The 27,755-nt window shown below is 49.9% G+C and overlaps 1 protein-coding gene across 1 annotated transcript in view; it reads left to right on the top strand.

The window, feature by feature from the left end:
* LOC137332094 (follistatin-related protein 5-like) overlaps positions 1-27,755 on the top strand; it is a 499,413-nt gene that overhangs the window by 87,444 nt on the left and 384,214 nt on the right. Inside the window, exon 3 of the mRNA XM_067995811.1 lies at positions 16,390-16,401. Coding sequence (XP_067851912.1) covers positions 16,390-16,401 — 12 coding nt within the window. The remainder of the gene's footprint in view (positions 1-16,389; positions 16,402-27,755) is intronic.

Genomic DNA, 27,755 nt, shown 5'->3' with positions numbered 1-27,755 from the left:
AATAGAATGGAGATCATTATGCTGGATTTCTGCCCACTTGTGCACCAGTCCCATTTACTGCTGTCAATTGCAGCAACCACGAAAAACAGCCACCCATCTTTTGGGTGGTTCCATACATGTGAGGTGTAAATTACATCATGATCCATATGTCCCAGTTTCCATCATTACTCTACTTTGCACAGTTTCCTCTTCTCGTCCATATGTATAAAACCAGCGTCCAGGGGTTCTAGGCACTTTGGAGAAGCTGGACAAACATTTAAGGAGCCTCGCAGCCCCATTCTCATGGCAGCAGTGTATGGATCATCTCTGACCTGTTTTTTGAAATGTTTAAGTTTTTTCTGTAGCTGAGTATTTTGTTATCTGCCTTTGTGCCATTTGTTGTGGGGCTGCCCTTTCCCATCAGTATCCTTCCCCCACAGGGTGCAATAGGTTTCTCATTGGGAATTCCTGTGTATTTTTAAATTACAGAAAAGAGGAGGAGGCACAATGGAGGGGTGCCGGAGTGGCCAGGCAGCAATGATGACGTATGGCACCTGTTATGCTTTTGGGTTTTTTCTACCCTTCTTTACTCTAGATCTTTCAACTCCCATATATCTTAGATTACTGTCCTAAGTAAGCCCTAACCCCTTTGAAAGTATCTTCACTGGTCTTACTATCTCGGTAAACATTCGGTAACATGCTGGAACAACAAATAGAAAATCCTGGCCAATTATTTTTACACTACTGGAAGTATTATGCCTCCACAAGATCTCTCCAGTCCTTCATAAGTGAATTAACATCACAGCAGATCTGGTTCTGGTTTTAAATCATTAAGCAAACTTATTAAATAAACAAACAAGTAAATATGTAACCACAATATAACATACTTTTTGTAGAAAATCATCTCAAATCATCTCCGATCTTCTCAAAGATCACCAATGTAAAATGCCAACCTGTATTTTTATAAACAACTGTTACATACAGAACTCCTCTCACTTTTGTTTCGCTATGAACTTTGTAAGCTAGCTAAAATCTAACAATTTCTCTTTGATTCATCTACACTGCAAGCACTGTTGCCAATTCATAGGAACATAGGAACAGGAGTAGGCCATTCAGCCCCTCGTGCCTGCTCCGCCATTTGATAAGATTATGGCTGATCTGTGATCTAACTCCATATACCCGCCTTTGGCCCATATCCCTTAATACCTTTGGTTGCCAAAATGCTATCTATCTCAGATTTAAATTTAGCAATTGAGCTAGTATCAATTGCCATTTGCGGAAGAGAGTTCCAAACTTCTACCACCCTTTGTGTGTAGAAATGTTTTCTAATCTCGCTCCTGAAAGGTCTGGCTCTAATTTTTAGACTGTGCCCCCTACTCCTAAAATCCCCAACCAGCGGAAATAGTTTCTCTCTATCCACCCTATCTGTTCCCCTTAATACCTTATAAACTTCGATCAGATCACCCCTTAACCTTCGAAACGCTAGAGAATACAACCCCAATTTGTGTAATAAATTCACTCTTTATGCAGCTCTCGACCTGTTAATACTCGTTATAAATTCATAACTGCAGGCCACATTGAGAAAATAACAGGCCATCATATTTATAACTGTGCCAATCACGAAGTTTGTATATATTTGAAAACTTTGTGTTAGCATTCTTCTCAAGCTTGTTACCAGGGAGACTCTAACAAACTTTGCAACATATGCAACAAAATCGGTTTGAGGCTGCAGGTGGCTATTTAAAATCTCATGTATTTTGCCTGATTTAAAGAGACAGTTACCGAAACAAAATGGAACTACTTTGAATTTGTCATAGCACCAACCCAACAGAATATAAAGGCAGGGGTGTCCACAACTGCATTTATCCAGGGAGGACTGCTTGTCGAGGTTTCACTTTACAAAGGAAGCTATTTTTGAGTTATGACACAACAACAACTTGCATTTATATAGCGCCTTTAAGGTAGTGAAATGTCCAAAGTCGCTTCACGAGTATTATCAAACAAATTTGACACTGCACCACATAAGGTCATATTAGGACAGGTGAGCAAAAGCTTCATCAAAAAGGTAGGTTTTAAGGAGTGTCTTAAAGGTGGAGAGAGAGCTGGAGAGGTTTAGGAAGGGAATTCCAGAGCTTAGGGTGCAACCTGACCAACACCCCACCTCCACCAAAGGCTTTGTGTTGCCCATGGCTTTGAAGGTCACAAGCACCTCAAATTTTGTACAGGCTGCAACTGCAACTAACATTACCCAGTCAGCTCTTCATAGACATATTAAACAAGCAAGGAATGCATTGTTAACTCGGGCAAGCAATTTCATGTCATTTTCCCATTGACAACAGATGGCAGTGTGAGCGGATACTGCAGTTTAAGAGTATGGCAGGATTCCCAAAGGTCTAGTGAGTCATAGATTGCACCAACATGGCACTACGTGCTCCCTTGCTTAATGCCATGGCCGACATCAACAGGAAAGGATTCCAGTCTTTCAATGTGCAGCTTGTTTGTGACCATTTGTGAATAATGCAAGTCAATGCTCGGTTCCCTGGCAGCTGTCACAGTGCCTTCACTTTAAGGCAGCCTATTGTGCCAGCACTCTTTAACCCAGAAAGGCAAGTTTCAGGGTGGCTCCTATCCTCTACGGCAATAACTGATGCCATCAGTGCAGTATCCCAGGACATAAGCTGTATATTGGCATGCGTTGCATTAATTCACCAGAGTAATCATTGGGTGCACCATTGGCATATTGAAGAGACAGGTGCTTCAGGTGCATGGATCGATTTGGGGGCACCTGCAATACAATCTGGCGAGGATCCCAAAAATCATAGAACTATGTTGCATACAGTTCCTGATTTCTACAAGATTGTTGTCATCTGTCAACAATCTTATCCAGTTACATGTTTTAATGTTATGGGCAGAGACAATGAATTGTACTGTGCTTGTCTTTGGTTATTAACTTTTAAAAAAATGTACTTTATTTAGATCAAGGTATTTGAGGCCTATAAATCTGTGGTACAATCAATGTGAATCTCTGTGAAGCACCAGAATGCTAGGAATCTCCTTTCTTTCATCCATTTGAACTGTCAGTTCTGCAAATTGGATTTTGTTTCTGTCAGCAAATCATTATGCATTCTTGAAACAGCTGGAGAAAATGACTGAAGTACAACATTGTGTTAAACAGTATGACATTCAGTGTTTGTATTCACTGCACCAATGTGCAATGCTGTGGAGTGGTGGAACATGTGTTCCTGCCCATGATTCCCTCACATGTTGCTATTCTTCATTAACTTATTGTGATGTGGCTGCAAACAGAGGTTAGGTGATTTGCCTCAGGGAGGATTATCCCCAACCTGGCTAGTAAAGGCCTGGGAGTGAATCACTGGCTGTCCTCACACCTGTGTATGGTGAATGACTTTGGGCTAGGAGAACTAGGAAAAAAAACGAATGGTTCATAGCCTGACAAAGGAAAAAAAAATGAATGTTTATCCAATACTTTGTTTGCCCTACAGAAATCTTTATGCTGGGCAGTCTATAAACTCTGACTTCCAGTATTTCATCTTATTTCCCTTCAGTCCACATTAAGGATTGGTCCTCTGCTTAGATATTGTTCTTTTGGGGGCATTTGTTTTCTTGTCAGTTAAGAACTAATTGTTTTAAAAGATAATTTATTTAAAGACTTTTGGTTTATAACATATGTGATGTGGAAACATTAATGTCATAAAACATCATATAAATGTTCCCATAAGTGAGACTGCCCCTCACTCACTGTCCATCTTATGTAAGCTGCCATTACAAGAGTTCGTCCCAGCTACTTTCTCTGAATGTACAAACTCCTGATAGCTTTCTCTATTCTCTTAGCCTACTGTCACCTCCTCTGTAGTTTCTCTCTATTCCTGTTCCAGTTTCTCTCTGTAGCTTTACTCTAGACCACAGGGATCCTCTGGTTTGTTTCCAGTTGTTTTATTTTTTCTCCGATATTAGTCTTTCAAGCATTAATTCTCATGAACAGATATTGGTGACTGGGCACTGAGACGCAGACCGTAATTCAATCGAATGGTGATGTCCTGGACAGTCAGGATGAAGCTCCAGTGTTTTATGAATGTCCAATGATTCAGTACTTGAATCATTGCCACCAGATCAATGCTAGAGACATTTATTGTTCTTTGTTATTGCTTTTTTGTGCTTTGCTTTTAGTTTTACTGTTATCTGGAATAAAGGTGGTGTGATGAACGTGATGGGGTAATAAAGGTGATGGTGATGGAATGTGAGAGTACATGACATAATTTGATTGGTGCTGTACTAATATCAGGATTTGTTTTCTCAACAGCAGATTACTGAGATGTGTAATATGCTACACAATGTAAAATATTATATAATTCACATTTTACACAGTATATGGTGTACACAAAATATATTATACACATAATATACCATCTGATATGTATTATGTATCGGCAAATGCAGGAGCTAATTTGCACACAAGTTCTCACAAACAACAAATTGAATAAGTGACCAGTTTATCTTTTTTGATGGTCTTGAGGGATGAATTTGGCCAGGACACTTTCCTGCTCTTTGATAAAAGGCAATAGGATCTTTTATGTTTATATGAACAAGCAGGGAGAGCCTTGATTTAACACCGAATCTGGAAGGTGGCACCTCTAACAATACAGTACTCCCTCAATACTGCACTGAAGTGCCACCTTAGATCATGTGCTCAAGTACACAGTGGGGCCTGAACCGACAAATTCAGACTCTGAGGCAAGAGTACTACCACTGAGCCAAGCTGGCACTTGAACTACGAAATAAGTGATGGACAATGCCCAAAAGTAGCCCTGTCTTTTCTCTTTTTAGATGCTGACTGGCTTGCAGTGTATTTCACAGTATTTGTTTCAGATTTCCAGCATTTTCTTTATCCTTTTTATTATTTGTCCTGAGAGGTTTTGCAAAGTTACTTTCTGCTGTCAAAGGTGATTGAGTGAACTCTAGAATATCAATAAACTTTATAATCTATAAAGGTGGTAGTATGAGCCTACTGGAACAAGAATAGCTTATTTCATCCCTGATTAGCATATTGCTTTCATATGTCCTTAGTGTACACCCCCAAGTAGTATTAAATTATTATTGATCTCTCAGAAGTTGTCGCCATAGTAAAACCAGTCATTGCCCATAAAAATAGCCCTTGTTTCACTCCTATTGTTGCTTTCACTCATGTCATCTTTTTACAAATCAGAACTGCCATGCTGTGGCAACAGTGTAAACAGGGTGACCTCCGATCTTCCCCTGTAGTGAAGACCCTTGCCTCAGACTAGTAATTAGTGTAAAGGGAGAATTTAGCAATGCTTTTACATTGAGTGTATTGACTGAAGTATATTAGATGAATCTATTGGGGGAAATTGGGGTCTCATCCTTCCACTGATTTTTTTTTAAGTTTGTAACAAAAGTACAAGGGAAACTTGTTTTGAGGTGATCTATTTTCCTCTCTAGGGGGTAAGATTTTGACTTTGTGTGCTAGTCTAAAATAGGTGATAGCGAATCAACAGCCTGTATTACATCTTTCCTGATTTTTATTTCCATTCGCTTTTACCCATGTTATACTATCACACAAAGTCAAAATGACCCCCTAGAGAGTCATGAATTGGCCTCCACTGAATTAGTTTGGAGCTCCAGTCACTGCTGCCATAGCCATGCTTTTTTTTGTTATACTGAGGGATCTAACAGTTTCCATGGGCCCGAATTTAGCAGGCCTGCGGGTTCCCAGCGGGTGGTCCTCCGGGAGCGTGGTCAACACGCTCGGCGAAATTAGTGGGTTGCCCACACGATCGTAGCAGGCAACCCACTAATAGGAATCAATTACCTGCTCCTCCGGGGTCCACGGCGCTGGCCTGCGCGTCGGTCGGGCTGCACATGCGCAGTACGATCTGTCAGCTGGAGGCTCTCTAGTTAAAGGGGCAGTCCTCCACTGACAGATGCTGCAACCAATGGGACAAATTGCAGTATGGAGCAGCCCAGGGGGAAGGCTGCTCCCAGTTTAATGATGCCTCACCCCAGGTATCATCAGATGGGGTGAGGAGGAGGGGGAGGACACAGATCTTCCCCCCCGGCGGGCGGGAGGAAGCGGCCTGCCTCTGCCACCTAGAAGGCCTGGCTCGAGGTGGCAGAGGGGGTCACCTGCGCCACCAACATATCGCCCATTTGCATACAGTGCAGGAGGCGCTGCAATGACCGCAGTAGGTCAGCCGCAGTGAGAACACGTAGTCTTTTCTCTACACTCCGTCTGCCACAACACTGCCCCCACCCCACATCTCCTTCGGCACCGCCAACACTATTCTGTCACATCACCTTTCATACCCACTCACACCCCATCCTCATCTTACCTCCACCTACTCACCTCGCCAGTACTCACCCCGCCACTAACACGCAACCCACTCCTCAGACAATCTCATTGCTCCATCCCATACTCACCCTCTCGTGCATCTCCCTCATGGCCAGCCTCACTCAACCTGCCACCACCTGTGCTGCAGCCACAGGGCATGCATCACATATGTGCAGTAGGCAGCGTAAGGCAAACGTCTCGTCAGCATGAAGGGGGTGCACAAGGGTGTCTGAGGGTTTGTCATGGGTGTTACCCATATTGAATTTCAGAGCAACAAACAGCACACATTATATTGACACCACCACTGCCATGTCTCCGCGAATCCTGTCCGTTGTGTCCAATAATGCCCGCTCCTGGGTATCACTATGAGGACCCACCACTGATGCCACCCATCGTGTTACTGCAGAGTAGGTGCAGGTGTATTTGCAGGGCTCGTCCGCGCAGACGACTGAGAGACATCGGCGGTGTAGCCGGCTGCACCCTGGAAGGATGCGGAGGAGAAGGTGTGGAGGGCAGTGGTGACTTTGCCAGCGACAGGTAAGCAGATGGTGCTGGGGCCAGCCAGGAGCAGCTCGGCATGAAAGAGGCTGCAGATCTCCACGACTACATGTCGAGTGAATCTGCGCCTCCCTGTGCACTGCTGCTCGGAGAGGTCCGGGGAGCTGCGCCTCGGTCTGTGGACCCTGTGGCGAGGGTAGTGCCCTCTGCGATGCGTCTCTCTCTGCGGTAGCCCTCCCTCCTGCTGTGCAGGTGGGTGTGCAACAACACCGTGTTGGGGGGATCCACGTCCCTGCGGCGGACGGCGTGGACTGCGAGGCTGCTGGTGCTGGTCATGCTCTTCGTCCTCCGAGGGTGTGCACACACCACCCATCTGGCAGGTGTTGGTCTGAGGGGTTGTGCAGGGTAGGTGTGTGGTTCCTCGGACTGGGGCTGCGGTTTCGTGTCGGTCTGTGCTCTGGCTTGGCGGGGGGTGGTGGAGGGCAGGGGTTGCCCTATGTGACGCGGTGGCCTCCTGCGTGGGTGAGGGCTCTCCCCCGTGGAGCGCACCTTGGCACCTGCCACAGGCTGCTGGCTGCAACACGCCTGGTTGGAGGGAGACTGTTTCCCCCAGTGTGGGAAACTCACTGCCTTGAACCTAAAATCCCACACTTCCTCTTTTGACAGCTGCTTCAGCTCATTAACTGACCACAACGAGCAAGGTAAGTACTCTCAAGTGGAACCCCGCTGGCTTTAATTGCCTGCGGGATTCCCACCAGCGGGGCTTGCGCGCGCAGCCCCGCACGTCAGCGCGGTACCCGGAAGTGGCCGGGATTTCGTCGCGATCCGGTCACGTGACCGGAGATCGGGATTTTCGGGGCCACCCCGCTGGGAACCCGCCGGAAACACGCTCCTAAAATCGAGCCCCATGTATTTAATCCTTTTATTAGCCAGCTCTGATGTGATGTCAGTATAAAGCTGTCAAGTGAAAGTCCATTCGGGTTAGCAATGTAAAGAAAGCATTGCTGACCTGTGTTACTGAGTTTTCTCCTGCTGCCTATCTGCTATGTCCTGCAGTATAAACCAGGCAGACTAGTATGTGCAGCATTTTAAATTAGCAGCAAATGCCTGTAGCCTGTACATTTTCATGTGGCTCTGTAGTCTATTAATTTTTGTCTGGCTTTGTAACTGTAACCTATAGATTCTGGGCTGACATGTGCCATGATACTTCTGGGTAATGCTAAAGAGGGCTCATTATGGTTATTTTCCAATTTAGTGCCCTAGGCAAGGAGCCTCATCTGCCAAGTGCACATATTGGAAATTTGTGCTGAGTGCATGTCCAAATTGTCAATATGTGCTCCCAGCAGGCAAGGCTCTCCTCTGAGAGTGCAGTCAGAAAGTGACCCTATTTTCTAAACTTATTAGCAACTTTTCATATTTTTATAAGGCCTCGGAAATTGAGACCTGTTATAATTCAAAGGATATTCATTTAGGTGCAGTGGGATGTCTTTCTACAGTAAGAAGATGGATAACCATCCGTCTGCTATAATCTCCATGATACAGTGTTCCATTTGTCCTCATTTCAACATGTGCTGTATGCAAGGAGATGCACTTCCCACTCTCCAATCCCAAGACTTCAACAGTGAACAGGAGGTGTGCGGAAAATGCTAGCAATGACTCTTGTACCCATTCTCTTTGCCTGTGTTGGAATGTTTATCCTCTGCTTTGAGCTACAACAATCAAGCTGAGATGGGTAACTAAGACGATGTGTGAATCCACATCCCACCACGCTGTGGCACCTTGTGTTGGTGCTAAAAACTGAATTGGTAAAAATAAAAATGTATTTCTCAAATTGATTTGAAGTTTAACTAATATTTGTCTCAAAGTGAATAAACATTCACCTAGTCTGGAATGACAAGAGACGTCACCACCGGTAATAAGAAAATCTCTTGATTTCCTGGAAACTTATCCCATGGGATATTTATCATTTGGTACAGAGTGTAGTAGGATGGGCGGTCTGAAACGTCAGTAGGAAAGCCTTTTATGGATTACTGAATGTAATTGGTTTATTCCAGCTAGGCAATCATTTTTAAAAGGGAATTCCAACTTCTCTGATGGTTTAATGATTCAAATGTGGTCTGGTCCTGAACCATACAGACCTAGAAAGTCTCAGGTTCAATCCCTGATCTGTTAGTTGATCTAAGCTGGGTCAATGGTGTCTGTTTCCCCAGGCAGGGAAGAGTGGGGGAGAAAAAATCAGCCATGGTTCCTGCTCCTGATTGTTTTCCAGTGACCCCTATTGGGCGAGGGCATGTGTGTAGGTTTTCAATAAGGACGGAATCGAGCTTAGCTGTAATACTCTTACAGTTGAATAACCTGCTGGTGCTCAATGTCTGGGCATATAAATGAAGAATCGTCCCTGGGGTAAAGCAAAGACTGCTGGTGACTCTTGAACCATGCCCTATCACGAGTCACTGCCTTCAGGAGAGGAAGGGAGAACATTGAGAAGTGCACTCCTTTATGGGAGGTCTAACCTCACAGCTCACATCCTTCTCAGACATGATCTGACTCCTTTCTCTTTACATGTTTCAGATGAAGCATTCACTCTTTTCCAACCATCTCACCTCTCCTTTAAAATCTTTGTTTTCTACCATCCCCCAAGCCCTACGAGCGTCTCCCCAACATATCCTCCCTTCTTCCCTTAGCCTCTGCACTGAGTGACTCCTCATCATAAGTGATTTCCATCTTCATCTCAGCTACCCTTGCCCTCTCTCCTCCTGAATTCAATGCCTTCCTGTACTCTCCACACCTCTCATCCCCGAAAATTCTTCAAACTATATTCACAGCCAGTCTGTATATTGTGCCATCTTAAATGGCTTGTCCACTCCCATGGTCTCAACGTGGCTTCCTCCAACCACTTCCTTATATCCCTCACCTCCTATATCCCACATCCCCCTAACCTCCTTTAATGAGCCTTCCTTAGGCACCTGCCCCTGGAAAAACCCTCTTAGGCTGCTTACAACAGCACGCTCAAACTCGTAATTCCTAGCCTTTGGCCCTCCATTTGTGATAATATCTCTGCAGCAGGTACGGTAGCATAGTGGTTACGTTACCGGACTAATAATCCAGAGGCCTGGATGAATAATCCGGAGATATAAGTTCAAATCCCACCACAGTAGCTGGGGAATTTAAATTCAGTTAATTAAATAAAATCTAGAATAAAAAAATAGTAACAATGACCATGAAACTACCCGATTGTCATAAAAACCCATCTGGTTCACTAATGCCCTTTTGGGAAGGAAACCTACCCTCCTTACCAGGTCTGGCTTATATGTGACTCCAGACCCACAGCAATGTGGTTGATTCTGAACTGCCCTCTGAAATGGCCTAACAAGCCAGTCAGTTGTACAATCTCGCTACAAAAAGTCATAAGAAGAATAAAACCGGACGGATGACTAGGCACCGGACACCGCAAACCAAGCCCAGTCGACCCTGCAAAGTCCTACTCGCTAACATCTGGGGACTTGTGCCAAAATTGGGAGAGCTGTCCCACAGACTAGTCAATAACAGCCTGACATAGCCATGCTCACAGAATCATACCTTTCAGCCAACGTCCCAGAGTCCTCCATCACCATCCCTGGGTGTGTCATGTCGCACCGGCAGGACAGACCCACTGGAGGGGGCAGCACAGTAGTATATAGTCAGGAGGGAGTGGCCTTGGGAGTCCTCAACATTGACTCTGGACCCCATGAAATCTCATGGCATCAGGTCAAACGTGGGTAAGGAAACCTCCTGCTGATGAATCAGTACTCCTGCATGTTGAGGAAGCACTGAGGGTAGCAAGGGCACAGAATGTACTCTGGGTGGGAGACTTAAACATCCATCACCACGAGTGGCTCGGTAGCACCACTGCTGACCGAGTCCTGAAGCACATAGCTGCCAGATTGGACCTGCAGCAGGTGATGAGAGAACCAACACAAGGGAAAAATCTACCTGACCTCGTCCTCACCCATCTACCTGTTGCAGATGCATCTGTCCATGACAGTATTGATAGGAGTGACCACCGCACAGTCCTTGTGGAGACGAAGTCCTGTCTTCACATTGAGGACACCATCCAACGTGTTGTGTGGCACTACCACTGTGCTAAATGGGATAGATTCAGAACAGATCTAGCTGCTCAAAACGGGGCATCCATGAGGCACTGTAGGGCAGCAGCAGAGTTGTATTCCACCACAATCTGTAACCTCATGACCTGGCATATCCCTCACTCTAACATTATCAGCAAGCCAGGGGATCAACACTGGTTCAATGAGGAGTGTACAGGAGCAGCACCAGGCCGTACCTAAAAATGAGGTGGCAATCTGTTGAAGCTACAACACATGACTACATGCATGCTAAACAGCAGAAGCAGTGTGCTATGGACAGAGCTAAGCAATCCCACAACCAACGGATCAGATCAAGGCTCTGCAGTCCTGCCACATCCAGTCGTGAATATGGGGTGGACAATTAAACAACTAACAGGAGGAGGAGGCTCCGTGAACATCCCCATCGTCAATGATGGCAGAGCCCAGCACGTGAGTGCAAAAGACAAGGCTGAAGCATTGGCAACCATTTTCAGCCAGAAGTGCTGAGTAGATGGTCCATCTCGGCCTCCTCCCGATATCCCCACCATCACAGAAGCCAGTCTTCAGCCAGTTTGATTCACTCCACGTGATATCAAGAAACGGCTGAGTGCATTGGATACAGCAAAGATTATGGGCCCCGACAACATCCCAGCTGTAGTGTTGAAGACTTGTGCTCCAGGACTAGCCACGCCTATTAGACAAGCTGTTCCAGTACAGCTACAACTACCCAACAAAGTGGAAAATTGCCCAGGTATGTCCTGTCCACAAAAAGCAGGACAAATCCAATCCAGCCGATTATTGCCCCATCAGCCTACTCTCAATCATCAGCAAAGTGATGGAAGGTGTCGTTGACAGTGCTATTAAGCAACACTTACTCACCAATAACCTGCTCACCGATGCTCAGTTCGGGTCCTGCCAGGACCACTCGGCTCCAGACCTGGACAAAAGAGCTGAATTCCAGAGGTGAGGTGCGAGTGACTGCCCTTGACTTCAAGGCAGCATTTGACCGAGTGTGGCATCAAGGAGCCCTAGTAAAATTGAAGTCAATGGGAATCTGGGAAAACTCTCCTGTGGCTGGCGTCAAAACTAGAACAAAGGAATATAGTAGTGGTTGTTGGAGGCCAATCATCTCAGCCCCAGGACATTGCTGCAGGAGTTCCTCAGGGCAGTGTCCTAGGCCCAACCATCTTCAGCTGCTTCAATAAATGACCTTCCCTCCATCATGAGGTCAGAAATGGGGATGTTCGCTGATGATTGCACAGTGTTCAGTTCCATTTGCAACCCCTCAGATAATGAAGCAGTCTGTGCCCACCTGCAGCAAGACCTGGACAACATCCAGGCTTGGGCTGTTAAGTGGCAAATAACATTTGCGCCAGACAAGTGCCAGGCAATGACCATCTCCAACAAGAGAGAGTCTAACCACCTCCCCTTGACATTCAACTGCGTTACCATCACCAAACCCCCCACCATCAACATCCTGGGGGTCACCATTGACCAGAAACTTAACTGGACCAGCCACATAAATACTGTGGCTACAAGAGCAGGTCAGAGGCTGGATATTCTACGGTGAGAGACTCACCTCCTGACTCCTCAAAGCCTTTCCACCATCTACAAGGCACAAGTGAGGAGTGTGATGGAGTACTCTCCACTTGCCTGGATGAGTGCAGCTCCAACAACACTCAAGAAGCTCAACACCATCCAAGACAAAAAAGCCCACTTGATTGGTACCCCATCTACCACCCTAAACATTCACTCCCTCCACCACTGGTGCATTGTGGCTGCAGTGTGTACCATCCACAGGATGCACTGCAGCAACTCTCCAAGGCTTCTTCGACAGCATCTCCCAAACCCATGACCTCTACCACCTAGAAGAACAAGGGCAGCAGGCACATGGGAACAACAGCACCTGCACGTTTCCCCCCAAGTAACACGCCATCCTGACTTGGAAATATATATTCCTTCATCGTCACTGGGTCAAAATCCTGAAACTCCCTACCTGACAGCACTCTGGGAGAACCTTCACTACACGGACTGTAGCAGTTCAAGAATTTGGCTCACCACCACCATCTCAAGGGCAATTAGGGATGGGCAATAAATGCTGGCCTTGCCAGCGATGCCCACATCCCATGAATGAATAAAAAGAAAAGCTGTTGATTTGCTCAACCACTGCCTCACCTCCACCTTTGATGCCCTTGTCCCCAATGAAACTTACACGAAATGGCCCTAACTAATGTCAGAAATGACATTCTCTGTAACTGTGACTATGATGCTTGTCTCTCCTTATCCTCTTTGACCTTTTTGCTGCCTTTGACACGGGCGATTTCACTATCCTCCTCCAATGGCTGTGCTCTATTGTCCAGCTTGGTGGAACTGCTCTTGCTTGCTTCTACCCTTGCCTATCTGATCAAAGCCAAACCGTCTCTAGCAATGGCACCACTTCCTGCTTCACACCATTACCTTCATAGTCCCCTGAGTATTCATGCTTGCTTGACCTCAAGGTATATAGCCACAGATGATCAATCCTCAATATATCACTCTTTGCAGTGCCTTTATAATGTTTTGACAATCTGCAAGCATTGATCTTTTCATGGCAGGGCCTGTGAGATCATTATCTGAGTTCTCAACTACCAGGGTCTGACATCTACTAAGGGCCTGCTCAGGTACGTCATGCTCCCCCTCCAATACCTCATCCTCTGGCTTCACCGTGAGTTATGAATCACCCTATGTCAATTCCTCCTCTAGATTATCTTGTGTTACTCCAAGCTACCCAAACTGGGCTGATGACTGCAAGTGATGAGGTTGACAATGGAGTGGTCCAATTTCTACAGGCAGTGCCAGATGTTGAAGGTTCTGGCATTGGTACCTTCTTTCTCTCTGCAGAATTCTTCTTGCTTCCAGCTTCTGTGGAGATAAGAATGAGAAATGTAATCAATTTCCTGCTATCCACTTTTTCCTTCCTGTTTGGCTCATGTAAGGTTTTGCTCAGAGTATGCGCCCGAAAAAAGAGAAACCATTTCTGATTTTTGACCATTGGCACTTTGTCACACAAACCATCTGTGGGTGCAAGTACTCCCATGTCTCTAACCCCTACAGCACTAGCTGAGTGAATTCCCAGGATTTGCATTGCCTCCTCCTTCTGCTGCCCCTTTTCTTGCAGCCCATTCCTCTTGACAATTGTGCACAATCTTTTCCTGCATGAATGCTTGCTATTAATCAGTCACAGACTGTTTATTTTGATAGCTAATTGACAATTCTCATCACTTCTCTTACAGAATTGCCACAGAGATAGTGAAAAACAGGCATGAATGCATTGCAGAATGCTGTATCCATTAAATCGAAGTCTTCCATGTTGTGCCGTTACTACAGTTCATTTAGTGCACAGGGTGATGCTTATATTTGTGAATGCACTTTTAAGGTAGATATTGGTGTAGTATCTGAAATGTCCCAGATATGTAGTAATGGCAGCTTGCAGCCAAAACATTTACCTTAGTTGATCTTGTGGGGTATTAAATCTTGTTCTTCATGGGAGAGGGATGCTGGGGATTAGGAAGTTGCCTCTCACTCACTATTTGTGTCACTTTTTTTCCTTTGTGCTAGCTGCTGTATCTACAATCTCATGCCACCCACTCTCACTATTACATTCTCCTATGAATAATTTCAATGAGTAGAGGATTTATCTTACTTTCTGAGAAGTTTGCTGCTCCTTCCTGTTGGAGCCATGTCTTCACCTTCCAATTGCTGGTTCTGCTTTAAGAGTAGTCTAGCTTTAAATACTGCAGTTGCATCCTCAGAAGTACTTCCTCAGAAGTACTTCCTCCGACTCCCCGACATATTTTCCAGGCCTCCCATGCACCATGTACCAATTGCTCCTGGGACTCGTGCCTTTGTCCCGCCAAGTAAAATTCTAATGAGCTGATCCCACGATTTCTGGCATCATTCCGCCATTGGGTGGGCAGAAGTCCCGCCTCACTCCACTTCTGGCAGTGGATCATGGGACTCGGAATTTCTGAGCCTTAATTTTTAACCTTTTCAAACTCTCTCATCTGTCACATTCACCTCTAAGCAAAAATGCACACTCAATCAATAAATAATGCTTCATACTCTTCAATTACCAGCTTCTGTGACTGATCCTGAACAGAACTGCACTTTTTAACAACAGTCTAGTGCACTTAAGCACCAGTGGGTAGACATCCCGAGTTTCTGATCTCAGCCGCACTGCAGTGATGCATTAAATAGAAGCTGGGGAGGAGAAAATAAATCAAATGAAGAGTCTCCATTTGCCTGCTCTTGTGTGTCTTCTGGCAGCTGGCCAATTGCTTGATTAGTTTGAGCCTTCCCAGCACTTCCCCTTGAATGCAGAAGATCCATGGCCCAAAGGGAACCTGTGAGGGCAGCAAGTGGGGAGGTGTGCGAGTGATGAGGGCGGAGGTTGCACATCATCATAGCAGTGTGCATACCTCAAAAAAAAATCTGTATTTCATCACAAAAATTATTTTATCTTTCTTTTTCACTTTTATTTCAAAAATATTTGACTGCTGTGCATATTTTGATTTCAAGATTATATGATGCCTAGTGGATGAACTTGATACCTGTCCCCTGATAACCACAGTTTGAGATTGCAGTGATATACATCTTTCACTGGCAAGAAATGTTTTTTATTCTTTACCAACATAATAAAAATTTTAAAATCCATTAGAGGCAAAATGATTAATTCTTCACCCATGCCTTAGTTTCCAATGGAAGAATTATTGCTGTAAAATTATTGCTTTGGGATTATGAAAATATCACCTAAGGTTTTGACAATATAATTATGGAAATTCATATCTAGGGCAATTGCTCAACTATGACTGGATAAAAAGATGTTTAATTTTCCACTAATTTGAAACTCCAGTGTATAGTAATGCTGCCAGCTTAGAAGAGGTAACACTTGCAGTGGTGATTATGATATAACCCAAGCAAGAAGAATTTTAACATTTCCAAAGGGGGAAAACAAACAGTAGAGGTTCTGGGTGCAATTTTAGGGGATTGATTATTTTGGTCTGCAGGGACAACGACTCTGCTGAGAGCTGAAGAATTTTCTTGACAATTTTGTTCTTCGGACCAGAAGGGACTGGGGGCACCTCAGGCGGAATAACTGTGGGCCACTTTGCTGAAGCCTCCCTGCAGGCACATTACCATCTGCCCCATCCCAAATTCCTGGAATTTGGGATGGGGCAGATGGGGGGTTTCTGCTTTGCTGCACTTGCATCCAAGAATTTCAGGGGCCTACTCTGTAATAACATAATTACAATAAAATGTATCAAATTAAAATAAATGTTAAGAAATGTAATTAAACTAAATTATGAATTGATCAAATCAGTTAATCTGTTAGAAGTTTACATGTATCTAGAAAGGATGCAAGCTGACAAGTAAAGCTATTTGACTTTATTTGATCAAGTTTAGTGAAAAGAAAAAGTGGTCAATTAGCTACATTGACAATCTGACTGTTCCACTGTACTTGATAAATAATCCTTTGAAGTAAAATTATATGCTGTCATGTGCTCCATAAAACCTATCAGGACATTTACTTATTTTACTTTTAAAAAGTTGCAGTCTGTTTCAACATCTCATCTACATTTAAAACCATTGAGTGTAATTATAGTAAAGTGTCTTCTGTGTAATGACCCACATTTTTGTCTTCACAATAATTAAAACTGTCAGGACCATCACAACCTAGGAACAGGAGTAGGCCATTCAGCCCCTCGAGCCTGCTCCGCTATTCAATTAGATCATGACTGATCTGTACCTCAACTCCATTTACCTGCCTTTGACCCACATCCCTTGACACCCTTTCCTAACAAAAATCTATCAATTGCAGTCTTGAAAATTTCAATTGACCCAGCATCCACAGCCTTTATGGGGAGAGTTCCAGATTTCCACTACCCTTTGTGTGAAAAGATGATTCCTGATTTCACTCCTAAATGGCTCGGCTCTGACATTAGGATTATGTCGCCTTGTTCTGGATTCTCCCACCAGAGGAAATAGCTCCTCTGTATCTATAGAATATGTTTATCATTTTAAAGACCTTAATTAGATCCCTCCTCAACCGTCTAAACTCAAGGAAATACAAACCAAGTTTATGTAACCTGTCTGCATAATTTAACCCTTTAAGCCCTGGTAACATCCTGGTATCCTGGTGCATCTGTGCCCTTCCAAGACTAATTTATCCTTCCTGAGGTGCACTAGCTTTTAGTGATCTATGCACATGAACACCCAAATCCCTTTGCTCCTTCACCGCTCTTAGTCTTTCACCTCTCAAGAGAATGACAGCTTATGGCAGTGATTATGTGTTGTGATAAATTATTACCACAAAAACGAACTTGCATTTATATAGCGCCTTTCACGACCTCAGGGCATCCCAAAGCGCTTTACAGCCAATTAAATACTTTTGAAGTGTAGTCACTGTTGTAATATAGGAAATGTGGCAGCCAATTTGAGCACAGCAAGGTCCCACAAACAGCAATGTGATAATGACCAGATAATCTGTTTTAGTGATGTTGATTGAGGGCTAAATATTGGCCAGAACACTGAGAAGAACTCCCCTCTTCTTCTTCAAAGCAGTGCACGGGATCTTTTCCGTCCACCCAAGAGGGCAGCTGGGGCGTCAGTTTAATGTTTCATCCGAAAGACAGCACCTCTGGCAGTGCAGCATTCCTTCAGTACTGCACTGGAGTGTCAGCCTAGATTTTGTGCTCAAGTCTCTGGAGTGAGACTTTAACCAAAGGCGAGAGTGCTACCACTGAGCCATGGCCTTGAATACTAACCAAAACATCAATGTTTGAAACTTGCAATCGGTTAAACTACCTTTTGTTGTTTTTATCAAATTATATTGAACACAGCTTTCAAGGATTTTGTGTGTGTTGTCACTGAGAATTTTAGAGGCAGAAGTGGATAATCTGGGGTCCAGAGGCTCTTTGTCCTGCATTGTGTTAAAATATATTTGAGCTTGTAAGCCACTTAAAACCAAAGCAGTTGTGCTGACATGAAGCAGACACAACATAAATTACAGATAAGTGTCACTTGTTTCTGCTAAAAGCCCTTTGTGCTGGAGAATGGCAGCATTGATTGTGAATGTGATGCTATCTCGATCCTGTTTTTGTCTTCAAGATTAGTCATGACAAGTGAACAATTACCATTATAGTGGTACCATAATTATTTAAGCATTTTTCTTCTGCATTTTGTGTAAATTAGTCATAGACCAGTCCAACTTAGTAAAAAAAACCTCTGGCTTTGAATGACAGGGCATGTTGCGCTTTTGTTAGACTAATACAGTACTGCATCAAGTTCTTTGTTTTAGTATTAAATTGGCAATCTCACCCTGAGAGCTCACAAGGACAACTGATGTGAAAAGTGAACAAGTCACAACAGGTGATCGGTTGACGCTGGGGCTGTGGTGCCAAGTTGGTTCAGAGTAGAAAGAGCTTCATTCTGCATTTATTCTGTATTACACCTCACCTGGGACTGCTTGACATTACTCAAAGTAGGAATGTGTTCCATTCCCCAGTAGTGATATCTGTCACATTGATGAGCACAAAAAAAATCACCAAAAATATAAATGTATACTTCAGGGCTGTTTTTCTTAAGCTTCTGATTTTGAATCTGGGTTTTATTGATCAGATCACATGTATAATTATCCACTTATTTTGGTAAGTGGAGGCTGCTGTATGTATACTTTGTCTTTGGAAAGGCAAAGTACACATGCAATGTGTGAGGACAGTTCAAATAAAACGCGGGAGAAGGGGCTGAGCGGAGCATAGAGCGAGGGAGAAGCGGCCGAGTGGAGCGTAGAGCGAGGGAGAAGCGGCCGAGCGGAGCGTAGAGCGAGGGAGAAGCGGTTGAGCGGAACGTAGAGCGAGGGAGAAGCGGTTGAGCGGAGCGTAGAGCGAGGGAGAAGCGGTTGAGCGGAGCGTAGAGCGAGGGAGAAACGGTTGAGCGGAGCGTAGAGCGAGGGAGAAGCGGTTGAGCGGAGCGTAGAGCGAGGGAGAAGCGGTTGAGCGGAGCGTAGAGCGAGGGAGAAGCGGCCGAGCGGAGCGTAGAGCGAGGGAGAAGCAGCCGAGCGGAGCGTAGAGCGAGGGAGAAGCGGCCGAGCGGAGCGTAGAGCGAGGGAGAAGCGGTTGAGCGGAGCGTAGAGCGAGGGAGAAGCGGTTGAGCGGAGCGTAGAGCGAGGGAGAAGCGGTTGAGCGGAGCGTAGAGCGAGGGAGAAGCGGTTGAGCGGAGCGTAGAGCGAGGGAGAAGCGGTTGAGCGGAGCGTAGAGCGAGGGAGAAGCAGCCGAGCGGAGCGTAGAGCGAGGGAGAAGCGGTTGAGCGGAGCGTAGAGCGAGGGAGAAGCGGTTGAGCGGAGCGTAGAGCGAGGGAGAAGCGGTTGAGCGGAGCGTAGAGCGAGGGAGAAACGGCCGAGTGGAGCGTAGAGCGAGGAAGAAGTGGCCGAGTGGAGCGTAGAGCGAGGGAGAAACGGCCGAGTGGAGCGTAGAGCGAGGGAGAAACGGCCGAGTGGAGCATAGAGCGAGGAAGAAGCGGCCGAGTGGAGCGTAGAGCGAGGGAGAAGCGGTTGAGCGGAGCGTAGAGCGAGGGAGAAGCGGTTGAGCGGAGCGTAGAGCGAGGGAGAAGCGGTTGAGCGGAGCGTAGAGCGAGGGAGAAGCGGCCGAGCGGAGCGTAGAGCGAGGGAGAAGCGGCCGAGCGGAGCGTAGAGCGAGGGAGAAACGGCCGAGTGGAGCGTAGAGCGAGGGAGAAGCGGTTGAGCGGAGCGTAGAGCGAGGGAGAAGCGGTTGAGCGGAGCGTAGAGCGAGGGAGAAGCGGTTGAGCGGAGCGTAGAGCGAGGGAGAAGCGGCCGAGCGGAGCGTAGAGCGAGGGAGAAGCGGTTGAGCGGAGCGTAGAGCGAGGGAGAAGCGGCCGAGCGGAGCGTAGAGCGAGGGAGAAACGGCCGAGTCGAGCGTAGAGCCCGGCAGAAGCGGTTGAGCGGAGCGTAGAGCGAGGGAGAAGCGGCCGAGCAGATCGTAGAGCGAGGGAGAAGCGGTTGAGCGGAGCGTAGAGCGAGGGAGAAGCGGTTGAGCGGAGCGTAGAGCGAGGGAGAAGCGGCCGAGCGGAGCGTAGAACGAGGGAGAAGCGACCGAGCGGAACGTAGAACGAGGGAGAAGCGGCCGAGCGGAACGTAGAGCGAGGGAGAAACGGCGAGTCGAGCGTAGAGCCCGGGAGAAGCGGTTGAGCGGAGCGTAGAGCGAGGGAGAAGCGGCCGAGCGGAGCGTAGAGCGAGGGAGAAGCAGTTGAGCGGAGCGTAGAGCGATGGAGAAGCGGTTGAGCGGAGCGTAGAGCGAGGGAGAAGCGGTTGAGCGGAGCGTAGAGCGAGGGAGAAGCGGCCGAGTGGAGCGTAGAGCGAGGGAGAAGCGGCCGAGCGGAGCGTAGAGCGAGGGAGAAACGGTTGAGCGGAGCGTAGAGCGAGGGAGAAGCGGTTGAGCGGAGCGTAGAGCGAGGGAGAAGGGGCCAAGTGGAGCGTAGAACGAGGGAGAAGCGGCCGAGCGGAACGTAGCGCGAGGGAGAAACGGCCGAGTCGAGCGTAGAGCCCGGGAGAAGCGGTTGAGCGGAGCGTAGAGCGAGGGAGAAGCGGCCGTGTGGAGCGTAGAACGAGGGAGAAGCGGCCGAGTGGAGCGTAGAGCGAGGGAGAAGCGGTTGAGCGGAGCGTAGAGCGAGGGAGAAGCGGCCGAGTGGAGCGTAGAGCGAGGGAGAAGCGGTTGAGCGGAGCGTAGAGCGAGGGAGAAGCGGTTGAGCGGAGCGTAGAGCGAGGGAGAAGCGGTTGAGCGGAGCGTAGAGCGAGGGAGAAGCGGCCGAGCGGAGCGTAGAGCGAGGGAGAAGCGGTTGAGCGGAGCGTAGAGCGAGGGAGAAGCGGTTGAGCGGAGCGTAGAGCGAGGGAGAAACGGCCGAGTGGAGCATAGAGCGAGGGAGAAACGGCCGAGTGGAGCATAGAGCGAGGAAGAAGCGGCCGAGCGGAGCGTAGAGCGAGGGAGAAGCGGCCGAGCGGAGCGTAGAACGAGGGAGAAGCGGCCGAGTGGAGCGTAGAGCGAGGGAGTAGCGGTTGAGCGGAGCGTAGAGCGAGGGAGAAACGGTTGAGCGGAGCGTAGAGCGAGGGAGAAGCGGCCGAGCGGAACGTAGAGCGAGGGAGAAGCGGTTGAGCGGAGCGTAGAGCGAGGGAGAAGCGGCCGAGCTGATCGTAGAGCCCGGGAGAAGCGGTTGAGCGGAGCGTAGAGCGAGGGAGAAGCGGTTGAGCGGAGCGTAGAGCGAGGGAGAAGCGGTTGAGCGGAGCGTAGAGCGAGGGAGAAGCGGCCGAGCGGAGCGTAGAGCGAGGGAGAAGCGGCCGAGCAGATCGTAGAGCGAGGGAGAAGCGGTTGAGCGGAGCGTAGAGCGAGGGAGAAGCGGTTGAGCAGATCGTAGAGCCTGGGAGAAGCGGTTGAGCGGAGCGTAGAGCGAGGGAGAAGCGGTTGAGCGGAGCGTAGAGCGAGGGAGAAGCGGCCGAGCGGAGCGTAGAGCGAGGGAGAAGCGTTTGAGCGGAGCGTAGAGCGAGGGAGAAACGGCCGAGTCGAGCGTAGAGCCCGGGAGAAGCGGTTGAGCGGAGCGTAGAGCGAGGGAGAAGCGGCCGTGTGGAGCGTAGAACGAGGGAGAAGCGGCCGAGTGGAGCGTAGAGCGAGGGAGAAGCGGTTGAGCGGAGCGTAGAGCGAGGGAGAAGCGGCCGAGTGGAGCGTAGAGCGAGGGAGAAGCGGTTGAGCGGAGCGTAGAGCGAGGGAGAAGCGGTTGAGCGGAGCGTAGAGCGAGGGAGAAGCGGTTGAGCGGAGCGTAGAGCGAGGGAGAAGCGGTTGAGCGGAGCGTAGAGCGAGGGAGAAGCGGCCGAGCGGAGCGTAGAGCGAGGGAGAAGCGGTTGAGCGGAGCGTAGAGCGAGGGAGAAGCGGCCGAGCGGAGCGTAGAGCGAGGGAGAAGCGGTTGAGCGGAGCGTAGAGCGAGGGAGAAGCGGTTGAGCGGAGCGTAGAGCGAGGGAGAAACGGCCGAGTGGAGCATAGAGCGAGGGAGAAACGGCCGAGTGGAGCATAGAGCGAGGAAGAAGCGGCCGAGCGGAGCGTAGAGCGAGGGAGAAGCGGCCGAGCGGAGCGTAGAACGAGGGAGAAGCGGCCGAGTGGAGCGTAGAGCGAGGGAGTAGCGGTTGAGCGGAGCGTAGAGCGAGGGAGAAACGGTTGAGCGGAGCGTAGAGCGAGGGAGAAGCGGCCGAGCGGAACGTAGAGCGAGGGAGAAGCGGTTGAGCGGAGCGTAGAGCGAGGGAGAAGCGGTTGAGCGGAGCGTAGAGCGAGGGAGAAACGGCCGAGCTGATCGTAGAGCCCGGGAGAAGCGGTTGAGCGGAGCGTAGAGCGAGGGAGAAGCGGTTGAGCGGAGCGTAGAGCGAGGGAGAAGCGGTTGAGCGGAGCGTAGAGCGAGGGAGAAGCGGCCGAGCGGAGCGTAGAGCGAGGGAGAAGCGGCCGAGCAGATCGTAGAGCGAGGGAGAAGCGGTTGAGCGGAGCGTAGAGCGAGGGAGAAGCGGTTGAGCAGATCGTAGAGCCTGGGAGAAGCGGTTGAGCGGAGCGTAGAGCGAGGGAGAAGCGGTTGAGCGGAGCGTAGAGCGAGGGAGAAGCGGCCGAGCGGAGCGTAGAGCGAGGGAGAAGCGTTTGAGCGGAGCGTAGAGCCCGGGAGAAGCGGCCGAGCGAGGGAGTAGCGGTTGAGCGGAGCGTAGAGCGAGGGAGAAACGGTTGAGCGGAGCGTAGAGCGAGGGAGAAGCGGCCGAGCGGAACGTAGATCGAGGGAGAAGCGGCCGAGTGGAGCGTAGAGCCCGGGAGAAGCGGTTGAGCGGAGCGTAGATCGAGGGAGAAGCGGTTGAGCGGAGCGTAGAGCGAGGGAGAAGCGGCCGAGTGGAGCGTAGAACGAGGGAGAAGCGGTTGAGCGGAGCGTAGATCGAGGGAGAAGCGGTTGAGCGGAGCGTAGAGCGAGGGAGAAGCAGCCGAGTGGAGCATAGAGCGAGGGAGAAGCGGTTGAGCGGAGCGTAGAGCGAGGGAGAAGCGGTTGAGCGGAGCGTAGAGCGAGGGAGAAGCGGCCGAGTGGAGCGTAGAACGAGGGAGAAGCGGCCGAGCGGAACGTAGAGCGAGGGAGAAACGGCGAGTCGAGCGTAGAGCCCGGGAGAAGCGGTTGAGCGGAGCGTAGAGCGAGGGAGAAGCGGCCGAGCGGAGCGTAGAGCGAGGGAGAAGCGGTTGAGCGGAGCGTAGAGCGAGGGAGAAACGGTTGAGCGGAGCGTAGAGCGAGGGAGAAGCGGCCGAGCGGAACGTAGATCGAGGGAGAAGCGGCCGAGTGGAGCGTAGAGCCCGGGAGAAGCGGTTGAGCGGAGCGTAGATCGAGGGAGAAGCGGTTGAGCGGAGCGTAGAGCGAGGGAGAAGCAGCCGAGTGGAGCGTAGAGCGAGGGAGAAGCGGTTGAGCGGAGCGTAGAGCGAGGGAGAAGCGGCCGAGTGGAGCGTAGAACGAGGGAGAAGCGGCCGAGCGGAACGTAGAGCGAGGGAGAAACGGCGAGTCGAGCGTAGAGCCCGGGAGAAGCGGTTGAGCGGAGCGTAGAGCGAGGGAGAAGCGGCCGAGTGGAGCGTAGAACGAGGGAGAAGCGGCCGAGTGGAGCGTAGAGCGAGGGAGAAGCGGTTGAGCGGAGCGTAGAGCGAGGGAGAAGCGGCCGAGTGGAGCGTAGAGCGAGGGAGAAGCGGCCGAGCGAGGGAGAAGCGGCCGAGCGGAGCGTAGAGCGAGGGAGAAGCGGCCGAGCGGAGCGTAGAGCGAGGGAGAAGCGGTTGAGCGGAGCGTAGAGCGAGGGAGAAGCGGTTGAGCGGAGCCTAGAGCGAGGGAGAAGCGGTTGAGGGTAGCGTAGAGTGAGGGAGAAACGGTTGAGCGGAGCGTAGAGCGAGGGAGAAGCGGCCGAGCGGAGCGTAGAGCGAGGGAGAAGCGGCCGAGCGGAGCGTAGAGCGAGGGAGAAACGGCCGAGTCGAGCGTAGAGCCCGGCAGAAGCGGTTGAGCGGAGCGTGGAGCCCGGGAGAAGCGGCCGAGCGAGGGAGAAGCGGTTGAGCGGAGCGTAGAGCCCGGGAGAAGCGGCCGAGCGAGGGAGAAGCGGTTGAGCGGAGCGTAGAGCGAGGGAGAAGCGGCCGAGCGGAGCGTAGAGCGAGGGAGAAGCGGCCGAGCGGATCGTAGAGCGAGGGAGAAGCGGTTGAGCGGAGCGTAGAGCGAGGGAGAAGCGGTTGAGCGGAGCGTAGAGCGAGGGAGAAGCGGTTGAGCGGAGCGTAGAGCGAGGGAGAAGCGGTTGAGCGGAGCGTAGAGCGAGGGAGAAGCGGCCGAGTGGAGCGTAGAGCGAGGGAGAAGCGTTTGAGCGGAGCGTAGAGCCCGGGAGAAGCGGCCGAGCGAGGGAGTAGCGGTTGAGCGGAGCGTAGAGCGAGGGAGAAACGGTTGAGCGGAGCGTAGAGTGAGGGAGAAGCGGCCGAGCTGATCGTAGAGCCCGGGAGAAGCGGTTGAGCGGAGCGTAGAGCGAGGGAGAAGCGGCCGAGCGGAACGTAGAGCGAGGGAGAAGCGGCCGAGCGGAGCGTAGAGCGAGGGAGAAGCGGCCGAGCGGAGCGTAGAGCCCGGGAGAAGCGGTTGAGCGGAGCGTAGAGCGAGGGAGAAGCGGTTGAGCGGAGCGTAGATCGAGGGAGAAGCAGCCGACTGGAGCGTAGAGCTCGGGAGAAGCGGTTGAGCGGAGCGTAGATCGAGGGAGAAGCAGCCGACTGGAGCGTAGAGCCCGGGAGAAGCGGCCGAGCGAGGGAGTAGCGGTAGAGCGGAGCGTAGAGCGAGGGAGAAACGGTTGAGCGGAGCGTAGAGCGAGGGAGAAGCGGCCGAGCGGAACGTAGAGCGAGGGAGAAGCGGCCGAGCGGAGCGTAGAGCGAGGGAGAAGCGGCCGAGCGGAGCGTAGAGCGAGGGAGAAGCGGCCGAGCGGAGCGTAGAGCGAGGGAGAAGCGGCCGAGCGGAGCGTAGAGCCCGGGAGAAGCGGTTGAGCGGAGCGTAGAGCGAGGGAGAAGCGGTTGAGCGGAGCGTAGATCGAGGGAGAAGCAGCCGACTGGAGCGTAGAGCTCGGGAGAAGCGGTTGAGCGGAGCGTAGAGCGAGGGAGAAGCGGTTGAGCGGAGCGTAGAGCGAGGGAGAAGCGGTTGAGCGGAGCGTAGAGCGAGGGAGAAGCGGTTGAGCGGAGCGTAGAGCGAGGGAGAAGCGGCCGAGTGGAGCGTAGAGCGAGGGAGAAACGGCCGAGTGGAGCGTAGAGCGAGGGAGAAGCGGCCGAGTGGAGCGTAGAGCGAGGGAGAAACGGCCGAGTGGAGCGTAGAGCGAGGGAGAAGCGGCCGAGTGGAGCGTAGAGCGAGGGAGAAGCGGTTGAGTGGAGCGTAGAGCGAGGGAGAAGCGGTTGAGTGGAGCGTAGAGCGAGGGAGAAGCGGTTGAGTGGAGCGTAGAGCGAGGGAGAAGCGGCCGAGTGGAGCGTAGAGCGAGGGAGAAGCGGTTGAGTGGAGCGTAGAGCGAGGGAGAAGCGGTTGAGTGGAGCGTAGAGCGAGGGAGAAGCGGTTGAGTGGAGCGTAGAGCGAGGGAGAAGCGGTTGAGTGGAGCGTAGAGCGAGGGAGAAGCGGCCGAGTGGAGCGTAGAGCGAGGGAGAAACGGCCGAGTGGAGCGTAGAGCGAGGGAGAAGCGGCCGAGTGGAGCGTAGAGCGAGGGAGAAGCGGCCGAGTGGAGCGTAGAGCGAGGGAGAAGCGGCCGAGTGGAGCGTAGAGTGAGGGAGAAGCGGCCGAGTGGAGCGTAGAGCGAGGGAGAAGCGGCCGAGTGGAGCGTAGAGTGAGGGAGAAGCGGCCGAGTGGAGCGTAGAGCGAGGGAGAAGCGGCCGAGTGGAGCGTAGAGCGAGGGAGAAGCGGCCGAGTGGAGCGTAGAGCGAGGGAGAAGCGGCCGAGTGGAGCACTGTAAAACAAACGCAGGGAAAAATCTGAAACAGTGACATCAGAGTGGCGAAACCCGAGGAATTACAGCTATGTGTTTGATTTATTTATCTGATAAATTAAGTGTTTAATTTACTATATAATTTAGTTAAGTGTTTAATTTATTATATGCTTAAACCAAGTGTTTAATTAATTAACCAGATCTAAGGGGATAAAAGCAAAATTAACTAAACAGAGGATACTAATATTAAAAGGTTATGAATGTCATTAAATTAAAATCTGGTATGTATAATTAATAGGAGTTAAGGAAATAATAAAATAAAGACGTTAATATACAAAGAAACAAGGCTAATTAGCTACAAAATAATCTGAAATCAAGCTAAATCCATCTACTAAATATAATCTAGATCTCCAGTAACTATTATGTCTAGAACTAAATCAATACTAATGAATAAAAAAAACTAGAAATGTGGCAGGACTGTAATATGTGGGAGTTTGTGGACAGCAAGACTGTCCTGGATTGCCGCATCTGCAGTAAATGCCTCTGGCTTGAGACACGCTGGCTCAGAGTCTTTGAGCTGGATTGCGAGTTAGAGACACTCCGGCACATATGGGAGGACGAGGAATTTTTAGATAGTTTTCACCAGAGTACAGTCAAATCTCAGAGGAAAGCATGGGTACAGGAAGGGGAGAGTTTGTCGGTTGGTCAGCAGAATAAGGGAAACCAACGGGATATAGAGAAGGAGATCACGTCGATACTGGTCCTGTCCAACAGGTACATTGTATTTGCTATCTGTGAGGATAAGGATACAGGCTGCGGGGTGGACAGCCAGAATGATAACCATGGCATGTGGAGCAGAAGGCAGTCCAAGGTGGTGGGGGGGTGGTGGGGAGGGGAAAGCGGAATAGAAAGGTTGTAGTCATAGGGCATTTGATAATTAGGGGGATAGATAGCGTCCATTGCAGTCGTGACTGAGAGTCCAGAAAGGTGTGTTGCCTACCTGGTGCAAAGGTGAAGGATATCTCGGAGCAACTGGAGAGGAACGTGGAAAGGAAGGGGGAAGATCCAGTTGTCATCATCCATAGTAGTTACACAGAGTTAAATTCGAATCCGGGCACTGGGGTCACGGTGTGCGATTAACCCGCGCCTGGGTGTTCCGATGCAGGCAGTACGTGAGATACCTGATTCATTAACGAGCAGCCAGGCCTAGCTGCTGCGTTCAGTGTCATCTCACTAGCAGGGGGGCCCAGATATCACGTGAGTGACTCGCACATCTTAAAGGCAGCCTGCATCTCTTATTTGCAAAAAAAGATACAGGTCCGCACAGAGTCTGAAAAGAGATCAGACATCGCACACGTAAAACACAGTTGCAGGTCCCGAGCCTATGTTTACAAACTGTTGAGTTATGTTAAGACATTGAATAAAGGTTGCACACTACTAAATCCTACATCCTCCAATCTGCACGCCAGACCTCACCAATCTGCCGATCTGAGTTTGTACCAAGCCTGCAAGAGAGCGTGCACCAAGTTTCTCTGATGAAACACTGGAGGCCTTAGTGCAAGCGGTGGACAGAAGGAGGGGCATTCTATATCCCTAGGGAGGCAAGAGGCCCTCAGGAGGCCCTCAAGAGGCAGAAGGGGACGAAGTCAATACTAGGCGCATAGCACCACGAACATGGATGCAGTGCAGGAAGAAGTTCAAAGCTTTGACACGAGTGGTCAAGGTGAGTGAGTTCAACTGTCAAGTGGCATCTCCAACCAACTGCACCACTAGCCGCATCCACTGCTCCATGCAC

The sequence above is a fragment of the Heptranchias perlo genome, chromosome 14 (assembly GCF_035084215.1).
Source record: "Heptranchias perlo isolate sHepPer1 chromosome 14, sHepPer1.hap1, whole genome shotgun sequence".
Taxonomy (NCBI): domain Eukaryota; kingdom Metazoa; phylum Chordata; class Chondrichthyes; order Hexanchiformes; family Hexanchidae; genus Heptranchias; species Heptranchias perlo.
Note: the sequence above shows the minus strand (reverse complement) of the source record. Positions and strands in the feature narration are given on the sequence as shown.